The 19,586-nt window shown below is 36.0% G+C and overlaps 1 protein-coding gene across 2 annotated transcripts in view; it reads left to right on the forward strand.

Moving 5' to 3' along the window:
• The first annotated feature begins 3,489 nt into the window (after positions 1–3,489).
• The window catches only part of LOC131432876 (lysine-specific demethylase 5), a 66,689-nt gene continuing 50,592 nt past the window's right edge, over positions 3,490–19,586 (forward strand). For both annotated transcript variants that reach the window (XR_009229985.1, XM_058599435.1), the window contains exon 1: positions 3,490–4,393. Coding sequence is in view for 1 of the 2 variants with exons in the window: in XM_058599435.1 (XP_058455418.1) it covers positions 4,070–4,393 (324 nt within the window). In the remaining variant the exon portion in view is untranslated. The remainder of the gene's footprint in view (positions 4,394–19,586) is intronic.

A 19,586-nucleotide genomic window follows, 5' to 3' on the forward strand; every position in this document is an offset into this window, starting at 1 on the left:
GCCAATCGTTCCGGAACGTAGTGGAACGTTTTCAAAGATCGCGGTGGACAGTCGAGTAGTGTTTCCAACATAAAGCAAATTTGAAATTTACACAGGATTTTGAAAAAATTTTTTCGAGCCTGTATATCTGTTATCTGTGTTGTTACCAAACCTTCCACAATTTTGCTTTGACAATTGAAAAATAATTTAATATATTGTTATACACTATTCAATTATTTGTGAACATGCTTTTTACAATAGAATGTATAGGTTGTTAAGTATCGTAACAATTCAAACCATGAAATTTTCTCATACATGTTTTCCTGGAAAGCAATCGAATTTACAGTTTGCATATCTTTCGAAACACCATGTGTACAATAAATTCAATTGTGAATCGTAGCAACAATATATTGAATCGTTAGAAATAAAAACAATCTTGTCAAGATACAATGAAATATATTGTAACACATAGATCTTCAAAATGTTTTCCACAGATTTATAAAGATTATAGCGGCCCTTACACGAGTCATTGAAAATGTCATTACTAAAAAATAATATCATTTAAATGAACGTGTATGGTGTAGTAATGACGAGTTTTCTATCAAATTTGAAATACATCATTACTTAGTCACCATTAAAAATGACAAAAATAATTCCCGTGTAAGGGCCGCTTAGGATCGAAAATATGCAACACAGATAATACACAGATTCAAGCACAGATTTCTCAAGATGAAACACTAGCGGCCCTTACACGAGCATTAAAAATGTCATTTTAAATGATGACTAACTAATGATGTAATTCAAATTTGTTTGAAATTTCGTAATTTGTGCACCATTACACGTTCATTAAAATGATATTATTTTTTATTAATGACATTTTTGATGACTCGTGTAAGGGCCGCTACTGATTTTAAAATAGCAACTCTGGTTATAAGTTTATTACTTACAAAACTCTATATGCTTTTTCCGCAGTGTATGATTATGTGTTAAAATGTTTTTACATCAGTGTAAGATTGAACCCACCCACATTATCGAAATGACGGAATGCGTAATGAATTCTTACTCGACTGCATGATTTTTCAGTGCTCGATCGGTTCAGTGCTAGAATTTTCGCCTAAGTTGGCAGCTCGATCAACCTGATTGACAGTGACATTATAAATGTCATTGAATATTCGCTCATTTTATGAATGTGTTAGTGTGAAATTTAAGCGACTTAAGCCATTTCACTACACTCCAGATGATGCTGACTAAGGTAGGCCGTTTTGTTAATTTCCAGCGAATTTCAATAGTTTATATTGGGATTCTAAGAAGAACTGGTTATTTACTAGTTCTGTATATCCGAAAAACATGAAGTTTTAAATTTGTATATTCAGTTATATAATGTTTTCGTTTAAACATAAACTGAAAATCAGCACGAAAACGTGCAAAATCAGGAAAGAAGAAAAAGAAGACGAATTGACAATTCAGTCCGCATCTTCTCACTCAATTCCGAATGATTTCCGAATCAACCGGTTGTAGGCGAACCGGTTCATTCGGAATCGGTTGTTGCACTGGAATTGGAATTGATTCGGAATTCATTATGATTTCCACATGAAATTCCGAATGAAAATTTCTCGCCGATTCGGAATTGATTCGGAATCCATTCGGATCTGATAATGTCCCACTTAGAAAAAAACGTTCAACGGTGGTCCTTCATTGGTCCAATACGTTGGATCATTGGTCCAATGAAAGTCCAATCAATCGTTCAACGGGAGGCCAACACGGGACCTTCGTTTGCCGATTTTGAAACAGACCGTTGAACCGAATGCCATTTTTTTGGTTCAACAAACCCGGCAGACAGAGGTCCATTGTTGAGCCATTTTAAACATGAGGAGTTGGAGCCCCGTTGGACTAGTTTTACTGCAGAATTTCTGAAGTTTTTTCCACTTAGTTGTTTAAACTAACAATACATACCAGCACAATACTTCTACTTCACGTAGAATAACAACAAATTTTCGTTCTATGGAAAGGTAACACTTAATTTTCACACTATTTGTGCAAGAGAAAAAACAACAACAAACCGTTCCAGCAAATTGAACGAATATTTCGTGCAATATATCGTTCAACAAGCGCTCAAAAATCAACAAAATTGAACGGCCTGCTGAGAGGGGTGGGTGGTTATGCCCGATTCCGAATGAACCGGTTCGCCTACAACCGGTTGATTCGGAAATCATTCGGAATTGAGTGAGAAGATGCGGACTGAATTGTCAATTCGTCTTCTTTTTCTTCTTTCCTGATTTTGCACGTTTTCGTGCTGATTTTCAGTTTATGTTTAAACGAAAACATTATATAACTGAATATACAAATTTAAAACTTCATGTTTTTCGGATATACAGAACTAGTAAATAACCAGTTCTTCTTAGAATCCCAATATAAACTATTGAAATTCGCTGGAAATTAACAAAACGGCCTACCTTAGTCAGCATCGTCTGGAGTGTAGTGAAATGGCTTAAGTCGCTTAAATTTCACACTAACACATTCATAAAATGAGCGAATATTCAATGACATTTATAATGTCACTGTCAATCAGGTTGATCGAGCTGCCAACTTAGGCGAAAATTCTAGCACTGAACCGATCGAGCACTGAAAAATCATGCAGTCGAGTAAGAATTCATTACGCATTCCGTCATTTCGATAATGTGGGCAGAGATGTCAGAAATTCTATAGAAAATCTGTATTGGTTTGTTTAAAAAATCTTTATTAATCTGTATTCACTAATAAAATGAATTTTTTACCACAAAATGATGCTAAAACATGTTATTCCAATAGATTGTGGTTGTAGGATGGTAGAATCAATCAGTCATTGCCGCACTCACAAGAATGTTCAACGATTTCAGTTTTTTTTAAATTATCTTTATGCACAGCATTTAAATTGCAATTCCATATACTCATCTAGTTTGAAATTGTTGACTTCATAATTTGACATGGAATTTCAACGCCAACGTCAAGTCGGGTCATACAACTCTCAGTTTGAAAGTAAAGTTTCATGATGCCTAACTTCCTTGAATATCAGTTCAAATTATTTTTAATGTATAATATAAATGGATTTCTCAACAGATTTCCATATTAATGATTTGTTCGTTGATTAATAGACTTTTATCTCGTCATTGGAATCAAATGCTGAAAGATAGCTCAGACAGAAAGGTTATATATTTTCTTTCTTACTTTTTGCGAGATCTGTATAAATCAGTATTAAATTGAAGAAATTTGTATAAAATCTATACTCTGTATTAAGTCTGTATGAGAATGTAAAAATCTGTATAATACTGATAAATCTGAATAAATGGCATCTTTGCCCCCAACAAACTTTGACTGCGGCTCGCACACATTCTAATTTCGTATATGCATAGATCTGTGCACTCTGCATCGGTGTGGGTAACAAAGACGTCAAATTGCTCAATAGAGCAAATATATTAGAATATCATGTAATGTAAAAATGATAATTTGGCTCAGTGCATGATACAACACAGGGTTCACTTGAAGAGTATTATTCACGTTTCGTTGATATCTAAACTTTATTCCATTACTTGGCATTATAATAGTTATCTAATAAAAAGTGATATGTATTTTTGTCGTGCTACAACTATTTTCTTCAGAAGATTTTTTGTTTTCGTTTATGATCAGTGTTAAGCAAAATGTGAATATCATGTTTCGAGTAGCCCGTTTGTGGTGACGAACCTTCACAACGCCATACGCAAATCAGAAGCTATAGTGACACGATATGTTTTTCAATGAGGGTGAAAAGAACCTACCTAAATCTTTAATTACTATTTCAAAAGTAGCAAATATATCAATTAACCGTAAATCCGTTCCAATTAGATGCAGTTTTCTGAATTAAAAGTAGAGCATTTGCATTCATAGCGAAGTAGACCTGTAATTTTGTTTTCGAAAGACAAAACGCGCTATTTGATTTTGTAAAATTACAAAAGTATGATATTGTGTGATGCTAGTGAACTGTTGCAAGAAGCATTGAAAAAATCAATGCAGGAAAAAAATTTTGGAGATTAATGATCCAGGTTCATTACCAAAACTGGGAATTGTGTGGCGCATCATGAAAAGTAAAAATAAGCTCGTGAATTCACCTGGATCGGTAGGTGAAGTGACTAGTGTAAGTTATCCTTTGTGTTCGAGTATAAAATCGGCCTCAAATGGAACAAATACATTAATTGGGGCTGGAAACGGAGAACCTGCAGCGTTGCCGCAAGTGAAGCCTCATATATCGTTGGACAAGTATGATGAGTTCCAGTTCAAAGTGCCTCCGGAAGCACCGGTATTTGAACCCTCTGAAGACGACTTCAAAAATCCTCTAATCTATATCAATAAAATCAGACCGATAGCAGAAAAATATGGAATATGCAAAATTAGACCACCAGCGGTAAGTTTCGGGAAAATGTTTCTTAAATTTTAATAACTATTAATTTCATTTCACCGAATTGAAGTTCATATTTCATATTCTTCGAATTTATCTGAATAATTCCTCAATGTAGCTTAGAAAACTGCAACCCTTTTTCGTACTCCATCTTTGTTTTTTTCGCAATGATTTTGTTTTCCATCGAAATGGCTATTTAAATTGGATATAATAAAATAACTTCAAGATTTATAGGATTCGACTACTTTCGATAATTATGAATTGGAAACATGTATATTCTAGATATGTTACTTTGGTTTCATAAACAATTTTTTGTATATTTCATATTGAAAAAACTTGTTTGTATATTGTATGTAAATTCTGTATATTGTAATAGTCGGATTAGAAGATGGAACGATTCACATGGAAGTTATAAAATTATTTCTCTAATCATTTAGTAAAATTTCATGTTATTTTGAAAATATCGGTACATATTGCTTATTAATCATCAATCATCGAACTGATGAACAACACTGAACTACTCCTTAGTTACTAATTAAAGATGGGCTTCGAAAAGATACACATTTGACATGTAATCCAGAATTACTATGAAAATCAATGTTAATTATGCAGTTTGAATATTTCCTGAAATAATTCAAGCCATCTACAAGATTCTGAAAATAATTCAACAATCATAAAAACAAATAAATAACATATAAATAATAAATAATTATTACAAATTTTCGGAATTTTAAATTAAAGTGTGTGCCTGGTTTGCCTTCCTCTATATAGGTAAAGTATAAAGAATCACGACTGATTGGAGTATAGAGGACCTTTAGTGTTATATAGCATTTGACTCAGCTCGTCGAGATCGGAAAATGTCTGTGTATGTGTGGGTTCACTGGAACGAGAGGGTTTCTCAATTTAGCTTTAAGGTAAAAGAAAGACTTCTGCTATAGGTTCACACAATAGTGAAGTTTTTTTTTAATGCTCTCGTACACTTGGCTTACAGTAAATAATATTATGTATTTACATGTTCGAACACAAGTACAATTAATAAAGAGGTGAAAAGTACAAGATGTACTCGATAGGGTGGACACTTCAGTCCTTTAAAGGTTAATTTGCATATAAATGGGAGCTTATTATTTAAATTTATACACATATCTTTGTCCGAACCTTAGAGAATCCCCTAAATGGTTCTTCGTCCGTACTGTATCCAGCTTGCATATCATCTCCTGGGTCGTCGTCTCGAATGCCGGGCATGACCCACACGTTAGACCTCGGCTACGAATCCACCTGGCATCAACTTCTAAGTTGCACGCGGAGCACAAGTGATTTCATGTTCCAATCGCTATCTGGAATGTATTAATAGAGCATCGTTTTAAGAATGTGGCTTCATTTGTTAGGTAAATTTTTGTTATAGTTTCTGTACCATATTGATCTCCCTATATCAGATTATCTAACCAATCTTTTGATTGTTTGTTAGTTTTCAACTAATTATTTTCGTTTACTTCATGATTTGAGATATTTGGTACTAACAAATGTTGTTTATAAGACTTTTTTGGATTAAATAAATCTGACATAGTCTTAGGCTTAAAACAGAAAATTCTTTCACTTGGAAATTGCCCGCGTGTTTCTATAATTCATCAGAAATAAATTAATCTGATTCTTCAATTCAACTTCATAAAATTCTGGTTGTGATAAAAACTTTTCCAGTACATCTGTTGTGGTCCTTATCAGCCTTCCGGCTTGTCCATTACTAGATGGATTATAAGGAGAGCTCTTAAGCACTTTTATTTTGTTTTTCAATAAAGGTTATGAAGGAAAATGAATTGAATGGAGGATCCCCGTCCGACACTGAAAAATCAGGCAACCCAAATCTAGCTTTTGAACAATCCGTACCTTTTTTCATCTATTCTACCTCTAACCACTTCGAATAAGAGTTTATAATTAATAGAAAAGTGTGATGAGAAAAATAGAAAAAATCAATATGAATTCATCTAAAGGATCTTGTGGTTGGTGTCCAATTAGACGAAATTTTTGGAACAACCCTCATGCTACCGCATACCTCGCAAGTAACAATATACTGTTCAATTTCTCTGTAAATCAAAAACCGATAAACCTTTCTTCTGGTCAATTGTTTCATCTTAACTACTCATGCGTGATTGGCGTGCAAAAGTTTCAGTATCCCGCTTTGCATTCGCTGTGGAATAACCACCCGGTCTTGATAGAAAATGATTCCGTCAATAATTTCCAAATTATTCTGATTGGCAAAAACGTCCATAAACCGGCAATCCATCACGCAAAAACTTCATTATCTGTTGTAAAAACAGGTCGTCATTTGTCCCTTTGGCAATCATGACAAAATCGATAGGAAAATCGTTACTAAAGTTTATACTCCTTAGAAATTCTAGGGTGGTAAGTGACCGGAAAAATAGGGAAAACCGGGAAAAAGTCGGGAATTCGGTTTCATCGGAAAAAACCGGGAAAAAGTCGGGAGTTTTAGTAAAAACTTGAGCTTGAGCGATCACTCCTGGTTGTTACTCCGTAACTGATCGGGCATTCGCTGAAATTGTACAAGGAGTTTTTAGATGATCCGATCTGGACTGGTAAATCATCTTTCAATGTACACCTTCTGGTAATCCCAGAATTCATTGATCAGTACCGGCGCCGGCCAGGCCCGAACGTAGATCGTTTAAGGAATGGGAAGGGATGTTAGTCCAACACTTGTTGTTACTAGAGGCCGTATATACTACTGCGCACTCCACAAGTGTCACGGGAGAAAGAAAATTTGTTAGTAAAAATTTCATGCTCGGATGCACCACTAAACTCACTGACTTCCCGACTGAACGTTTCAACAATACCCTATATTGAAGTCCCGGGAAGTCTTGATTCACAGCTCTTATTCGAGGAAACTGAAGAAGAATTTTCAATACTATCGCGTAAAGAATAAGAACTTCCCTATTTTTTATAAATGAAATTACAAAATAAACGAGTGAATAGGATTTAGACAAAATAATTGATTCATTGCATTGACATATTCTAAGCAGTTGTTATAAAATTATTTTAAATCACCAAGCAAAGGTCAACAGACCTCACGCGCGTCCTGATCCTTTATTATTTTAATAATTTAATAAAATTATTAATTGGTTATGTTGGTTGATCTGGGCAGCCGGCTACCGAGAAAAATATGAATTTATTGTTTGTAATATTGATATCAAGTGTTTTTGCCTTTCTCTATAGAAAGGTATTAGAATTGCTGGAAAAACCGACTTTCGAACGGAGCCTCGGAGACCCATAGTGTTATATACCATTCGACTCAGCTCGACGAGATCGGAAAATGTCTGTGTGTGTGTGTGTGTGTGTGTGTGTGTGTGTGTGTGTGTGTGTGTGTGTGTGTGTGTGTGTGTGTGTGTGTGTGTGTGTATGTGTGTGTGTGTGTGTGTGTGTGTGTATGTATGTGCACTTTTCGAAGATATTTGAACGCGCTCAATTTTCTCAGAGATGGCTCAACCGATTTTAACAAACTTAGGCTCGTTTGAAAGCTACTGTCGGGCCATTGATCAAGTTCGAAGATCAAATGGCTGTGACTTTTGGTTCCGGAGATATGATTGTATAAGTGACGTAACCGACAAAAATCGTGCTATTTGAACGCGCTCAATTTTCTCAGAGATGGCTGAACCGATTTTAACAAACTTGGGCTCGTTTGAAAGCTACTATCGGACCATTGATCAAGTTCGAAGATCAAATGGCTGTGAGTTTTGGTTCCGGAGATATGATTTTATAAGTGACGTAACCGACAAAAAGCGTTGTATTTGAACGCGCTCAATTTTCTCAGAGATGGCTGATCCGATTTTAACAAACTTGGGCTCGTTTGAAAGCTACTGTCGGGCCGTTGATCAAGTTCGAAGATCAAATGGTTGTGACTTTTGGTTCCAGATATATGATGGTATAAGTGACGTAACCGACAAAACACGTTGATTTTTACCGCTCTTATATATATAAGGGTGCCAAAATTTTGGGATCAACTCTATTTTCGTAAAGTTCTAGTGCTCAAAAGTTTAAGCACCTCGAAAAAAGCCTTCATGCAAAATTTGACCTAAATCGGACATGCTTAAGGGGTGCTGCCCGGTGGTAAAGGTTTGGCAATTTTCGATCTTGAAAAAGCACCATAGGGGGGAGTACATGAAATTTCCAAAATCGAAAATTTTTTTTGATGCCAAAACTCTTAAAACTGCATAAAACATCGAAATTTAGTGCCATCTCAAAAAAAATTTTTTTTTTAAATATCAACTTTCTGGGACTATGTGTGTGTGTGCACTTTTAGAAGATATTTGAACGCGCTCAATTTTCTCAGAGATGGCTGAACCGATTTTAACAAACTTGGGCTCGTTTGAAAGCTACTGTCGGGCCATTGATCAAGTTCGAAGATCAAATGGCTGTGACTTTTGGTTCCGGAGATATGATTGTATAAGGGACGTAACCGACAAAAAGCGTTGATTTTTACCGCTCTTATGTATATAAGGGTGCCAAAATTTTGAGTTCACCTCCATTTTCGTTAAGCTCTACTGCTCAAAAGTTCAAGCACTTCTAAAAAAGCCTTCATGCAAAATTTGAGCTAAATCGGACATGCGCTTCCCGGTGGTAAAGGTTTGACAATTTTTGATCTTGAAAAAGCACCCCAAATTTCATGGGAGTACATGAAATTTCCAAAATCGAAAATTTTTTTTGATGCCAAAACTCTTAAAACTGCATAAAAATTTAGTGTCATTTCGAAAAAAAAAATTTTTGAAAAAATCAAATTTCGATTTTTTCAAAAAAAATTTTTTTTTTTCGATATGACACTAAATCTTGACGTTTCATGCAATTCTAAGCCTTTTGGCATCAAATTTTTTTTTTTCTATTTCGAAAATTTTCTCCTCCCTATGGTGATTTTTCAAGATATATGAAAATTCCACTAAGTGGACTGAGAAGGCTTTTTTTTTAGATTAGCATCACTGTTCTCATACAAATAGGCAACGCAAATGTCAAGCACTAGTTTGGAAAAATGATGCTGACTGTGTGACATAAGCATGCTTTTGTGAACTACTCGAATCAATCTGAATCAATTGGTGTCAAAATTGGCATCCGAAATTATTTCATAAAAGTATGAAATATATTTTCATGAGACTTTTATGAAAAAAGAGAAAGGCATTATCACACCACTAGTTGGATTAAGGGGTTTTACAGCTTCATTTGATTTATTTGCACTTCAAAAATGCAAACTAATGCTAAATCCTCCAAATTAACAATAGGGTATTTTTTTGCGCGTCATTCAACGTAAAAGATGTGAAACATATAGGTTTTTCTTGATCATCAACTAATTGTTCAATAACATTACCTAGACCATAGCCTGATGCATCTGTAACTGCCACAATTTCTTCCTTAGGCTCAAAAAATTCTAAAATATTAGCAGAAGTTTATGTTTTCTTAATGTCTTGAAAGGCTTTTTGACAATTGTAATGATGCCATTCTCATATCTCACATATTCTCATATACAAATGAGTGGCATTCTACAAAATAATTTTCTTCGATTCTTGATAAACAAAAAGAACTCTCCATAAACTAGTATAACCTATAGTGTGAATCAGTACTGAGATCGGTTAGGCCATATCCGAGAAAACGAAGTGAGTCCCACTATTGCAGGTACTTCCGAAACCGGAATCCGGGAACCGGTATAATCAAAGTCGTTTCGGGAAAAGGGACTGGGATCCATGTTTGAGTCTATGGCTACAAATTTGGAAAGTTTTGTATTCGACTACGAGACCCCTCATTTGAACCTAAGTTTGTTGAAATCGGTCACGCCATCTCTGAGAAAAGTGAAGAAATAATTTGAAGTGACTTTATATGGCACAATCAAACATTTCAGTTGAATCCAAGTGTGTGAGAATCGGTTCAGTCGTCTCTTAGCAAAGTTAGTGCACCTATTTTAATTTTTTTGCGCATTCTGTAATTCCGGAACCGGAAGTCGAATTCGAATAAAATTCAGAAACTTTATGTAGGGTTACAAGACCTTTCGTTTGAATTTAAGTTCATGTAATTGAGCGCCAAATGAAAATTGAACGCCAAAAAATGTTACATACATACATACCCACACATACACACACATACAAACATTTTGCGTACTCGACGAACTGGGTCGAAAAGTATATGACACTTGACCCTCCAAGCGTCGGTTCAAAAGTTGGTTTTCACAGTGATTGTATAACCATTCTATATGAGAAAGGTTATACAATCACTGTGTTAATGTTTGCATTTGCAATTCTTTCCCAAACTAAAAACAATTTACACCGACAATCGTCTAGGTCTTTACCTAGTATTAAAACATTATCAAGATAAACTGAAACACTTTCAATTCCGGCCAAAATTTGTTGCATTATTTGCTGGAAGCGTTGGAAGAAGCCCCTTCTAGCAGACGGTTATATGTATGTATGTGTGAAGCCACCATCAGTTCAAAGCATTACCATTAATTATCAGATAGCTTTCATATAACTGCTGTTAAGAAGGCCAACATGGGAACATCCGGCCATATAATAAAGATTTTTGCTGTACCAGCTTAAACCCGCCTGATGGTTTGTTTGTTAGAAGGGTGCGTCTTACTCATTTCAGACCTTCAGGGAGAAACACAAAGCTTCCTCCACGTGACTCAGATTGGCAATCCACTCCATCATCTAGTCATTCACTTGTAAAATACCCTGATACATTCCCTGCCACTCGATATAGTTGAATATAATACAATATAATTTAATATAATACAATACAATATAACATAATATTATATAATATAACATAATATAATTCAATATCCCTAAGCTTTGGATGATGAGCTACAGGGCGCGTACCCCCCTTTGGCGGATGGGGGTGGGAGTCAATCTATACTTCGTATTGACAAAGTCGGACCATACCGAGATCGATCGATCGATCGTTCGCCTATAAAAGTAAAAAGATGAAAATTATTATGTTACCTGGATCGATCTCGGAGTGGACAGGACTAATACTGCTTGAAATTGACAATAGGCCATTAGGTGGTTTCGAGCATTCTTATCCATGGAATTGGTCACCAATTTGAATTATCTTGATCTAGTTGGGATAAATATTAATATATAATAGTCGTCCTGAACTGGTGGATTTAATTCAAAAAGGGGGACTATTGTTATCAGGAATAGGAGTAAATTGATATCTTATGAACCGTTTAGGAACTTTCAAATCTTTCCGATCCGGTTCGGTATCGGTACTAATGTTTACAAATTGCAATGACGGCGAAACTGATGGATCAGGTGTAAATACACTCTCAAATCGGGAAAGGTTTGAATGTACTTAGATTTCTCTAACTTTAACACAGATGTCATTTTCAAACAGAAGAGAAGTGTGAGATGTGTGTTTCTGGAAGAGAACGGTTCACGTGGACCATTTCATACAATCACATCTAGTATTTCTTTACGAAATACATGTAGTTCTTGTTCCCTGGATGCGTGCTCAACACTAGAGAGCCCAAAACCTAAAGTGCTCAAAAGCAGTCAAAATGATTAGATTTTCTCTTAAAAAAAACTGGCAGAATAACTGAAAGCTAATGCAAAGTGCCTTAGTGCATATATCGTTAAATAAAGAATAAAAGAGATCACGGAATTTTAAGCAATTTTAAGCAATCCTTCCATTGTGTACATATTGTGACTTTCCTCGGCAATCTAGTGTTGAATGCGCATCCTTACATTATATAATTTAACAAGCTTACTAACACCTGATTTTATTTTATTTTATTTTCTTGATGAGAAACGAGACTGTTGAAATAAAGGATTATCATCGAAAATTTAAGACCAAAGAAGTGTGAGGAAGAAAACCCCTAGAATGTCCCAGAAAAATGAAGCAAAATAGGTATTTTATGCACTATGATTTTTACTATCATATTTGTTATTATTATTATTGTTATTATTATTATTATTATTATTATTATTATTATTATTATTATTTTTATTATTCCTTTATTCTTGATAATCTATTAGCTTGAGATATTAACAGGTTTCCTGCCCAAGTGACAAACTCTCTGGCGAACTTGCAATAGAAGATGTTCGTATCTTTCGTTGCAAATTGATAACCGTAAAGGAATCTGTCGCTTGGGTTACATGCTGGAGGGAACCTATCAATGATAGGGTTTCCTCCTTCGTTACTAGTGTTCATTTGGGCCATAGCCTAGTTTGTCCGGTATGGAAAGTGCGGATCGTTGTAACCACCCCCCCTCGGGCAGAGTAGCCCATAAAGGGGAAAAAAATTTCTTCGGTGTACATTTTTCAATACTTGTTTCAAAAACGCGGAAATCACGACTTACTAAAACATATAGAAAACACTCTTAGCGATGCGAAAAAAAAATCTATATATAAATGCAGAGGTCATTCTTTGTAATCGCATCACGTAAGAACGGATGGACGGATTTACATGATTCTTTTTTTTTTGTTTGAGCAGTTTTTACCCCCACCGGGTTCGTGCATCAAAAAAATTAGGAAAACTTTCCGGAAAAGTGTGAAAAATCCATAAAATTATTTTGTATGGACAATGGAATTTTCCGTTGAAAAAGTCGTCAATGATTGCTAGATCTACGATTGGTGTTTGGCGCATAACGAGTTGCATAAGTGTTTGGCCGTCTAAGAAAGGAATACTAGATCGTTGAAAGAATCTTTTGGCGCGCAACGAGTTGTTTTGTGTGAAGTTTTCACTTCCATATTTGATTCATGTGATTCGTCATTCCGAGCCACGTGCTTAATTGGGTATCAACATTATTGCTTGCCAAATGATTGATGAAGGAACGCATATGAGTGTTCTAGCTATACCGTAAACAGGATCAAAAGTTCTTATATTGTTTACCAGAAGATGCACTGTGATTAATGTCGGACATCGTAGGCGTGAGTTGAACAAATTACATTATAGAACGATTTTTGTAGGAATTAAAGATAGGATTCTGCTGTTAATAATGAGATCAAACAAAGTGGTTTGCCTTGCATTTAGCATACTGAAGTTAATGGACACAATATTTAAAGGAATGTTAACTTGAGCTTTCTAATGTCCATGAATTACTCATTTTATCTTTCGGTTTTTAAAAATATCAAACTAACTTCAGATTGTGAGAGGAGAAAGAATATGAAAAATTTAGAGCCATAGTACTCAAGAAAGAGTAAGGGTTTGGAGATAAAGTTCGGAGAAGTTCGACGTAACAAGGTTCATTTAAGTGAGCAAAAGGTTCCTCCTTCTACCTTTTACCAGAGGAGTCGAACTAAGCGATGCGAATCATCCGAATTTACTAAATAATTACTGACTGACCAGAAGTCATAAATTAAAAGTGAAAAAAAAATATTTATCGCTAAATTGTTAATCGAAAATTGTTCCTGTGATTGTTACGCTATGAACATTCATCAAACACGACTAAATAATATCACCAGACTAGCGAGAAGTGACGAACTACAAGTCGCGAGGGTAGCTTTTGTAAATTTAAGGAATCAATTAAAAGTAATTATCTTAGTTATTTTTGCTTCACTTTTTATCCCATATGTCGAAACCATTAGTTTGAAAGAGATCTACAATTGTTGTTCGATGCACTGACTCAAAAGATGACATGGTGATCGGTGCATTCGCTTGATTTTTGCGTAACAAAAGCTTTTAACATATTCACAATATGCTTTTGAAATGCTTCAGAAGAACCAATTCAACGAACCCAAGTAAAATCAAGCGTATTGCTCGATGAACGAATTTCACTTGCAGCAGTAATATTTTTTGTAAATTTTCTTACATATATCATTAACTTTTTTTTGAATTTCCTACCAACTGTCGCTTTGAAAATTTTCTGGTAAAATAACTCTGAAATTATTAATCTTTTAATGCTCTCGCCTACTTGGCTTACAGTATATAATTGACTTTTTTGACAGCTCACTTACAATCACAAATGCAAATTAGATTGGTTTGTTTTCATCAGAAAACACTGTTACTGCGTGTCAGGAATCATAATTCACACCAATCTAGTAGCACGAAATCTTGTAGTTCATCAGTTCAAGCTGTAAAGTGTGATTATTTATTTCAGTTAGAACAAAAATTTAATAGTTTTAAATTTTTTTGGTTCTTAATTATTAGGTTAAGTTCACTCCTAACGATGAATCCGAAACATTAAATCCTACAAATTATTTGATATTTTATCATAATTCTTCACTTTCAAATAAATACCTACGGCAATTCGCGTAATAAATATACACAATAAATCTCCGATCTACAAATAACTCGTTTTGGCGACGATGCGGTTTACGCGCTTGGATATAAAACAGGAAACACCATTTTCTCTCTCAGCGAATCTTGTTTAGTGGCAGTGTTGTCGGTGTTGCCTGCTTAGTGACATTCCGCCTCCCGTAACACCGCATTTGTTACGCTGTTTTATCTGAATGACCAACATCATGGTCGCATCATTACTCCAGTCGATGTTTGCCCTATTGCTTGACGTATCCTTTCGTCAGTCCCTGGCTGGATTCCGACTACTACCCAGTTGTTCCACTTGTTGCTATCAGCAATCACGACTAGATCTCTTACTTCCAACGACTTCGTTTCGCTTAACCACTTAGTACACCTAAAAAAATTGGTAAGTAATCTTTGAGCGCCATCGATGCCAGAACAGGTCTAACTGATGACGAATCTGGTTCCAGCTTTTTTTGAGAGCTTCTCGATAGTCCACAGGATTAACTGCACTGCTGCACTCTCGTTAAACTGCCAAGCATGAAACGATTTGGCGTTAACGACTCTTTCTCTGCGGAATCCAGGGGGGTGTAAGTCAATGGTCTGGAGTTGACACTACTTTCCGCTTCAGCCAAAAGTATTAGTAACCCTTCATCATTCAGCTTTCTGCCAGTGTGAATACATTTGATCGCAACTTTGACTGAGCGCACCATCCTTTCCCAAGGACCCCCCATGTGTGGGATAGATGGTGGGTTGAAGTGCCACTTTCTGTTCGCGTTAGTAAATGTGTCGGCCATACCAGCATCGATTTGCTTCCTCAGTATTTTCTAGGCACCGGTGCTCCCCTGCGCCCTAAGAATCGACGAATATACAGGATGCAACTTTCAGTATTCAGACTATGTGCCACCTTCAGATGGACGGCTCTGATAGTGAGACATGTGAATGAAGCGACCCATCGTTTTTTGGCTACTCCGCCCCTCCGTCACTAGCAGGGGACCGAAGAAATCGACACAATCTCGCTGATGGTATAGGTGCCATTCTTGGCACGGCTGGAAGCGATTTGTATACTTTGCAGTGCTGCCACTGTATTAAACTACTCTATCGAGAGAAACGGTTGCTTCGCTACTTTTTGTGTACAACAGAGGCGAAGCTCTTCGGTGGAGAAATATTTAACCTAAGGTCGGGCCATTCAGGTCAGGTCAGGATAGTAAAAAAACTGCGGTCCAGTGAACCACGCATTATCAGATGATAGACATCCCGCATTACGCCATTTAGTTGTTTCATCGGCCACGTTTAATTTAATTGGCACGCAAAACCATTCGCTACTATTACTCAGCGTGATTAATTCTCCTATACGATAGGCCACATATTGTCTGTACTTTCTGCTTTCTGATCGAATCCATGCCAACACCGTGCTAGAGTCTAACCAGTAAAACTTTCTTTGAAATTATACGTGTGATTTTCGCTGATAAATTTCGCTACACCCAGGACCGTCGCCTGTAGTTCAAGGTGCGGTATTGAAAGTGATTTTAGAAGTTTTTAGTTTATTTTGCCATTACTAAAACGCACGTAACAGAACCATCCATCATGTTGAATCGGAAATATGATGCACAACTGAAGGCTTCTTCACTTGCATCCGCTAATGTATGCACCTGCACAGAACATTTGAATCCGGAGTCGAAGCCAAGAAATATAGCATCTTGAAATTTTTTTTTTCCCTCTATGGGCTACTCTGGCCGAGGGGTGGTTACAACGATTCGCACTTTCCATACCGGACGAACTAGGCTATGGTGCCCAAATGAACACTAGGAACGAAGGAGGAAACCCTCCAGCATGTAACCCAAGCGACAGATTCCTTTACGGTTATCAATTTGCAACGAAAGATATGAATATCTTCTATTGCAAGTTCGCCAGAGAATTTGTCACTTGGGCAGGAAGTGTGTGCTTCACCCTGTAACCAGTCAATCATTGAGTCGTGCGTCTGTATCGTATTGGTATTTTGTCATCCTATCAACTGCTTCTGTGTCTTAAATGTCCTCGTCCATGAAACTTTGCAAAATTTCGCATTGTATCTGCTTTTCTATATATTTTTTCATGTCTGAAGCGGTACTTACGTTTATTACTTTAAAGATCCTAAATCAATGTAGATATGTTTGGTCTACTTACACTATCCAATCTAATTTATTCTAATTGTTTCTATCTTTGTCGATGTTACCTTACGTTTCCTTTTGCCCCATTGCATTGCTTTTTACTATACCGGAGAAACCTGTTAATATCACAAGCTAATAGATTATCAAGACTAAAGGAATAATAAGATTAACACCCTCATTCTTGTTTAGGGCCGTATGCGATACGTTCGAAAGTATATCAAATTCGTATTCCCGTTTACGTTCAAATCAATCACTATTTTAAACATCACACATGCATAAAACAACGCCCATCCAACTTTAAACTATCAGTTCTGGTACAGATTTTAGTTGTAATTAAAAATCTTTCCTATCATTTGTTATTTGACTTGTTTTTTTTTCGTTGACTTCGTATCATAATGCTTGCTTACGTCCGTATCGACCATACGACGAACACATGCTTTCGAACGAATGCGAACAAGCCATTCTTGTTTTCACTCGAACGTGTACGTACGCGACTCCTGTGCCAAAGAAGGATCGGCAGCGCAGGTAGTTTTTTAGGAAGATTCCAAGCATCAAGGAAGTGACGAATGCTACATAATAAATAAATATCGTACTCAGGACCATTTTGATTCAAGTCATCAGACTGCCATACATTTGAGCATTTCGCATATGGTTAATCACAAGAATTGGACCGATTTTATCAAGGCTTAGCATTTATTTGAAGAAGTTTACTGATATTTGAATTTTTTGTGACAAAAGAGTCGCGTTCAAATTCATTCGAGTTAAAACAAGAACGGTTTATTCGTATTCGTTCGAAAGTACCCGTTCGTCGTACTGCCGATACGGACGTAAACAAGAATGAGGGTGAATAATAATAATAACTACAATAATAATAATAATATAATTAATAATAATAATATAATTAATAATAATAATATTAATAATAATAATATTAATAATAATAATAATAATAATAATAATAATAATAATAATAATAATAATAATAATAATAAAAGTGATAGTAAGAATCGTATTGCATTTTACTTACCAAAAGTTAGGTAATTATATAAAATACCTATTTTTCTTCATTTTCTTGAGAGCATTCTAGGGTCTTTTTCTTGGTCTTAAATCTTCGATGATAATCCTGTATTTCAACAGGCTCGGTTTTCGTTGAGAAAATAAAATAAAATCAGGTGTTAGTAACCTTGTTAAATTATATAATGTAAGAATGTGCATTTAACACTAGATTGCCCAGGAAATAATGGAAGGACTGCTTAAAATTCTGTGAACTTTTTACCTTTCTCATATAAAGGGTGATTTTTTAAGAGCTTGAGAACTTTTTTAAACAATAAAACGCATAAAATTTGCAAAATCTCATCGGTTCTTTATTTTAAACGTTAGATTGGTACATGACATTTACTTTTTGAAGATAATTTCATTTAAATGTTGACCGCGGCTGCGTCTTAGGTGGTCCATTCGGAAAGTCCAATTTTGGGCAACTTTTTCGAGCATTTCGGCCGGAATAGCCCGAATTTCTTCGGAAATGTTGTCTTCCAAAGCTGGAATAGTTACTGGCTTATTTCTGTAGACTTTAGACTTGACGTAGCCCCACAAAAAATAGTCTAAAGGCGTCAAATCGCATGATCTTGGTGGCCAACTTACCGGTCCATTTCTTGAGATGAATTGTTCTCCGAAGTTTTCCCTCAAAATGGCCATAGAATCGCGAGCTGTGTGGCATGTAGCGCCATCTTGTTGAAACCACATGTCAACCAAGTTCAGTTCTTCCATTTTTGGCAACAAAAAGTTTGTTAGCATCGAACGATAGCGATCGCCATTCACTGTAACGTTGCGTCCAACAGCATCTTTGAAAAAATACGGTCCAATGATTCCACCAGCGTACAAACCACACCAAACAGTGCATTTTTCGGGATGCATGGGCAGTTCTTGAACGGCTTCTGGTTGCTCTTCACTCCAAATGCGGCAATTTTGCTTATTTACGTAGCCATTCAACCAGAAATGAGCCTCATCGCTGAACAAAATTTGTCGATAAAAAAGCGGATTTTCCGAATGGACCACCTAAGACGCAGCCGCGGTCAACATTTAAATGAAATTATCTTCAAAAAGTAAATGTCATGTACCAATCTAACGTTTAAAATAAAGAACCGATGAGATTTTGCAAATTTTATGCGTTTTATTGTTTAAAAAAGTTCTCAAGCTCTTAAAAAATCACCCTTTAGAAAGGTTATGCAATCACTGTGAAAACCGACTTTTGAACCGAGGCCCGGAGGGCCGAGTGTCATATACCATTCGACTCAGTTCGTCGAGTACGCAAAATGTCTGTGTGTGTGTATGTGTGTGTGTGTATGTGTGTGTGTGTATGTGTGTGTGTGTGTGTATGTGTGTGTGTGTGTGTGTGTGTGTATGTGCGTATGTGTGTATGTAACGTTTTTTTGCACTAACTTTTCTCGGAGATGGCTGAACCGATTTTCACAAACTTAGATTCAAATGAAAGGTCTCGTGGTCCCATACAAAATTCCTGAATATTATTTGGATCCGACTTCCGGTTCCGGAATTATGGGGTAAAATGTGCAAAAAATTGTGAAAATAAGTGCACTAACTTTTCTCAGAGATGGCTGAATCGATTTTAACAAACTTAGATTCAAATGAAAGGTCTTGAGGTCCCATACAAAATTCCTGAATATTATTTGGATCCGACTTCCGGTTCGAGAGTTATGGGGTAAAATGTGCAAAAAAAATAAAATATGTGTTTTAACTTTTCTCATAGATGGCGCGACCGATTTGCACAATCTTAGGTTCAAATGAAAGGTCCTGTGGTCCGATGCGTTATT

The sequence above is a fragment of the Malaya genurostris genome, chromosome 2, assembly GCF_030247185.1.
Source record: "Malaya genurostris strain Urasoe2022 chromosome 2, Malgen_1.1, whole genome shotgun sequence".
Lineage (NCBI taxonomy): Eukaryota > Metazoa > Arthropoda > Insecta > Diptera > Culicidae > Malaya > Malaya genurostris.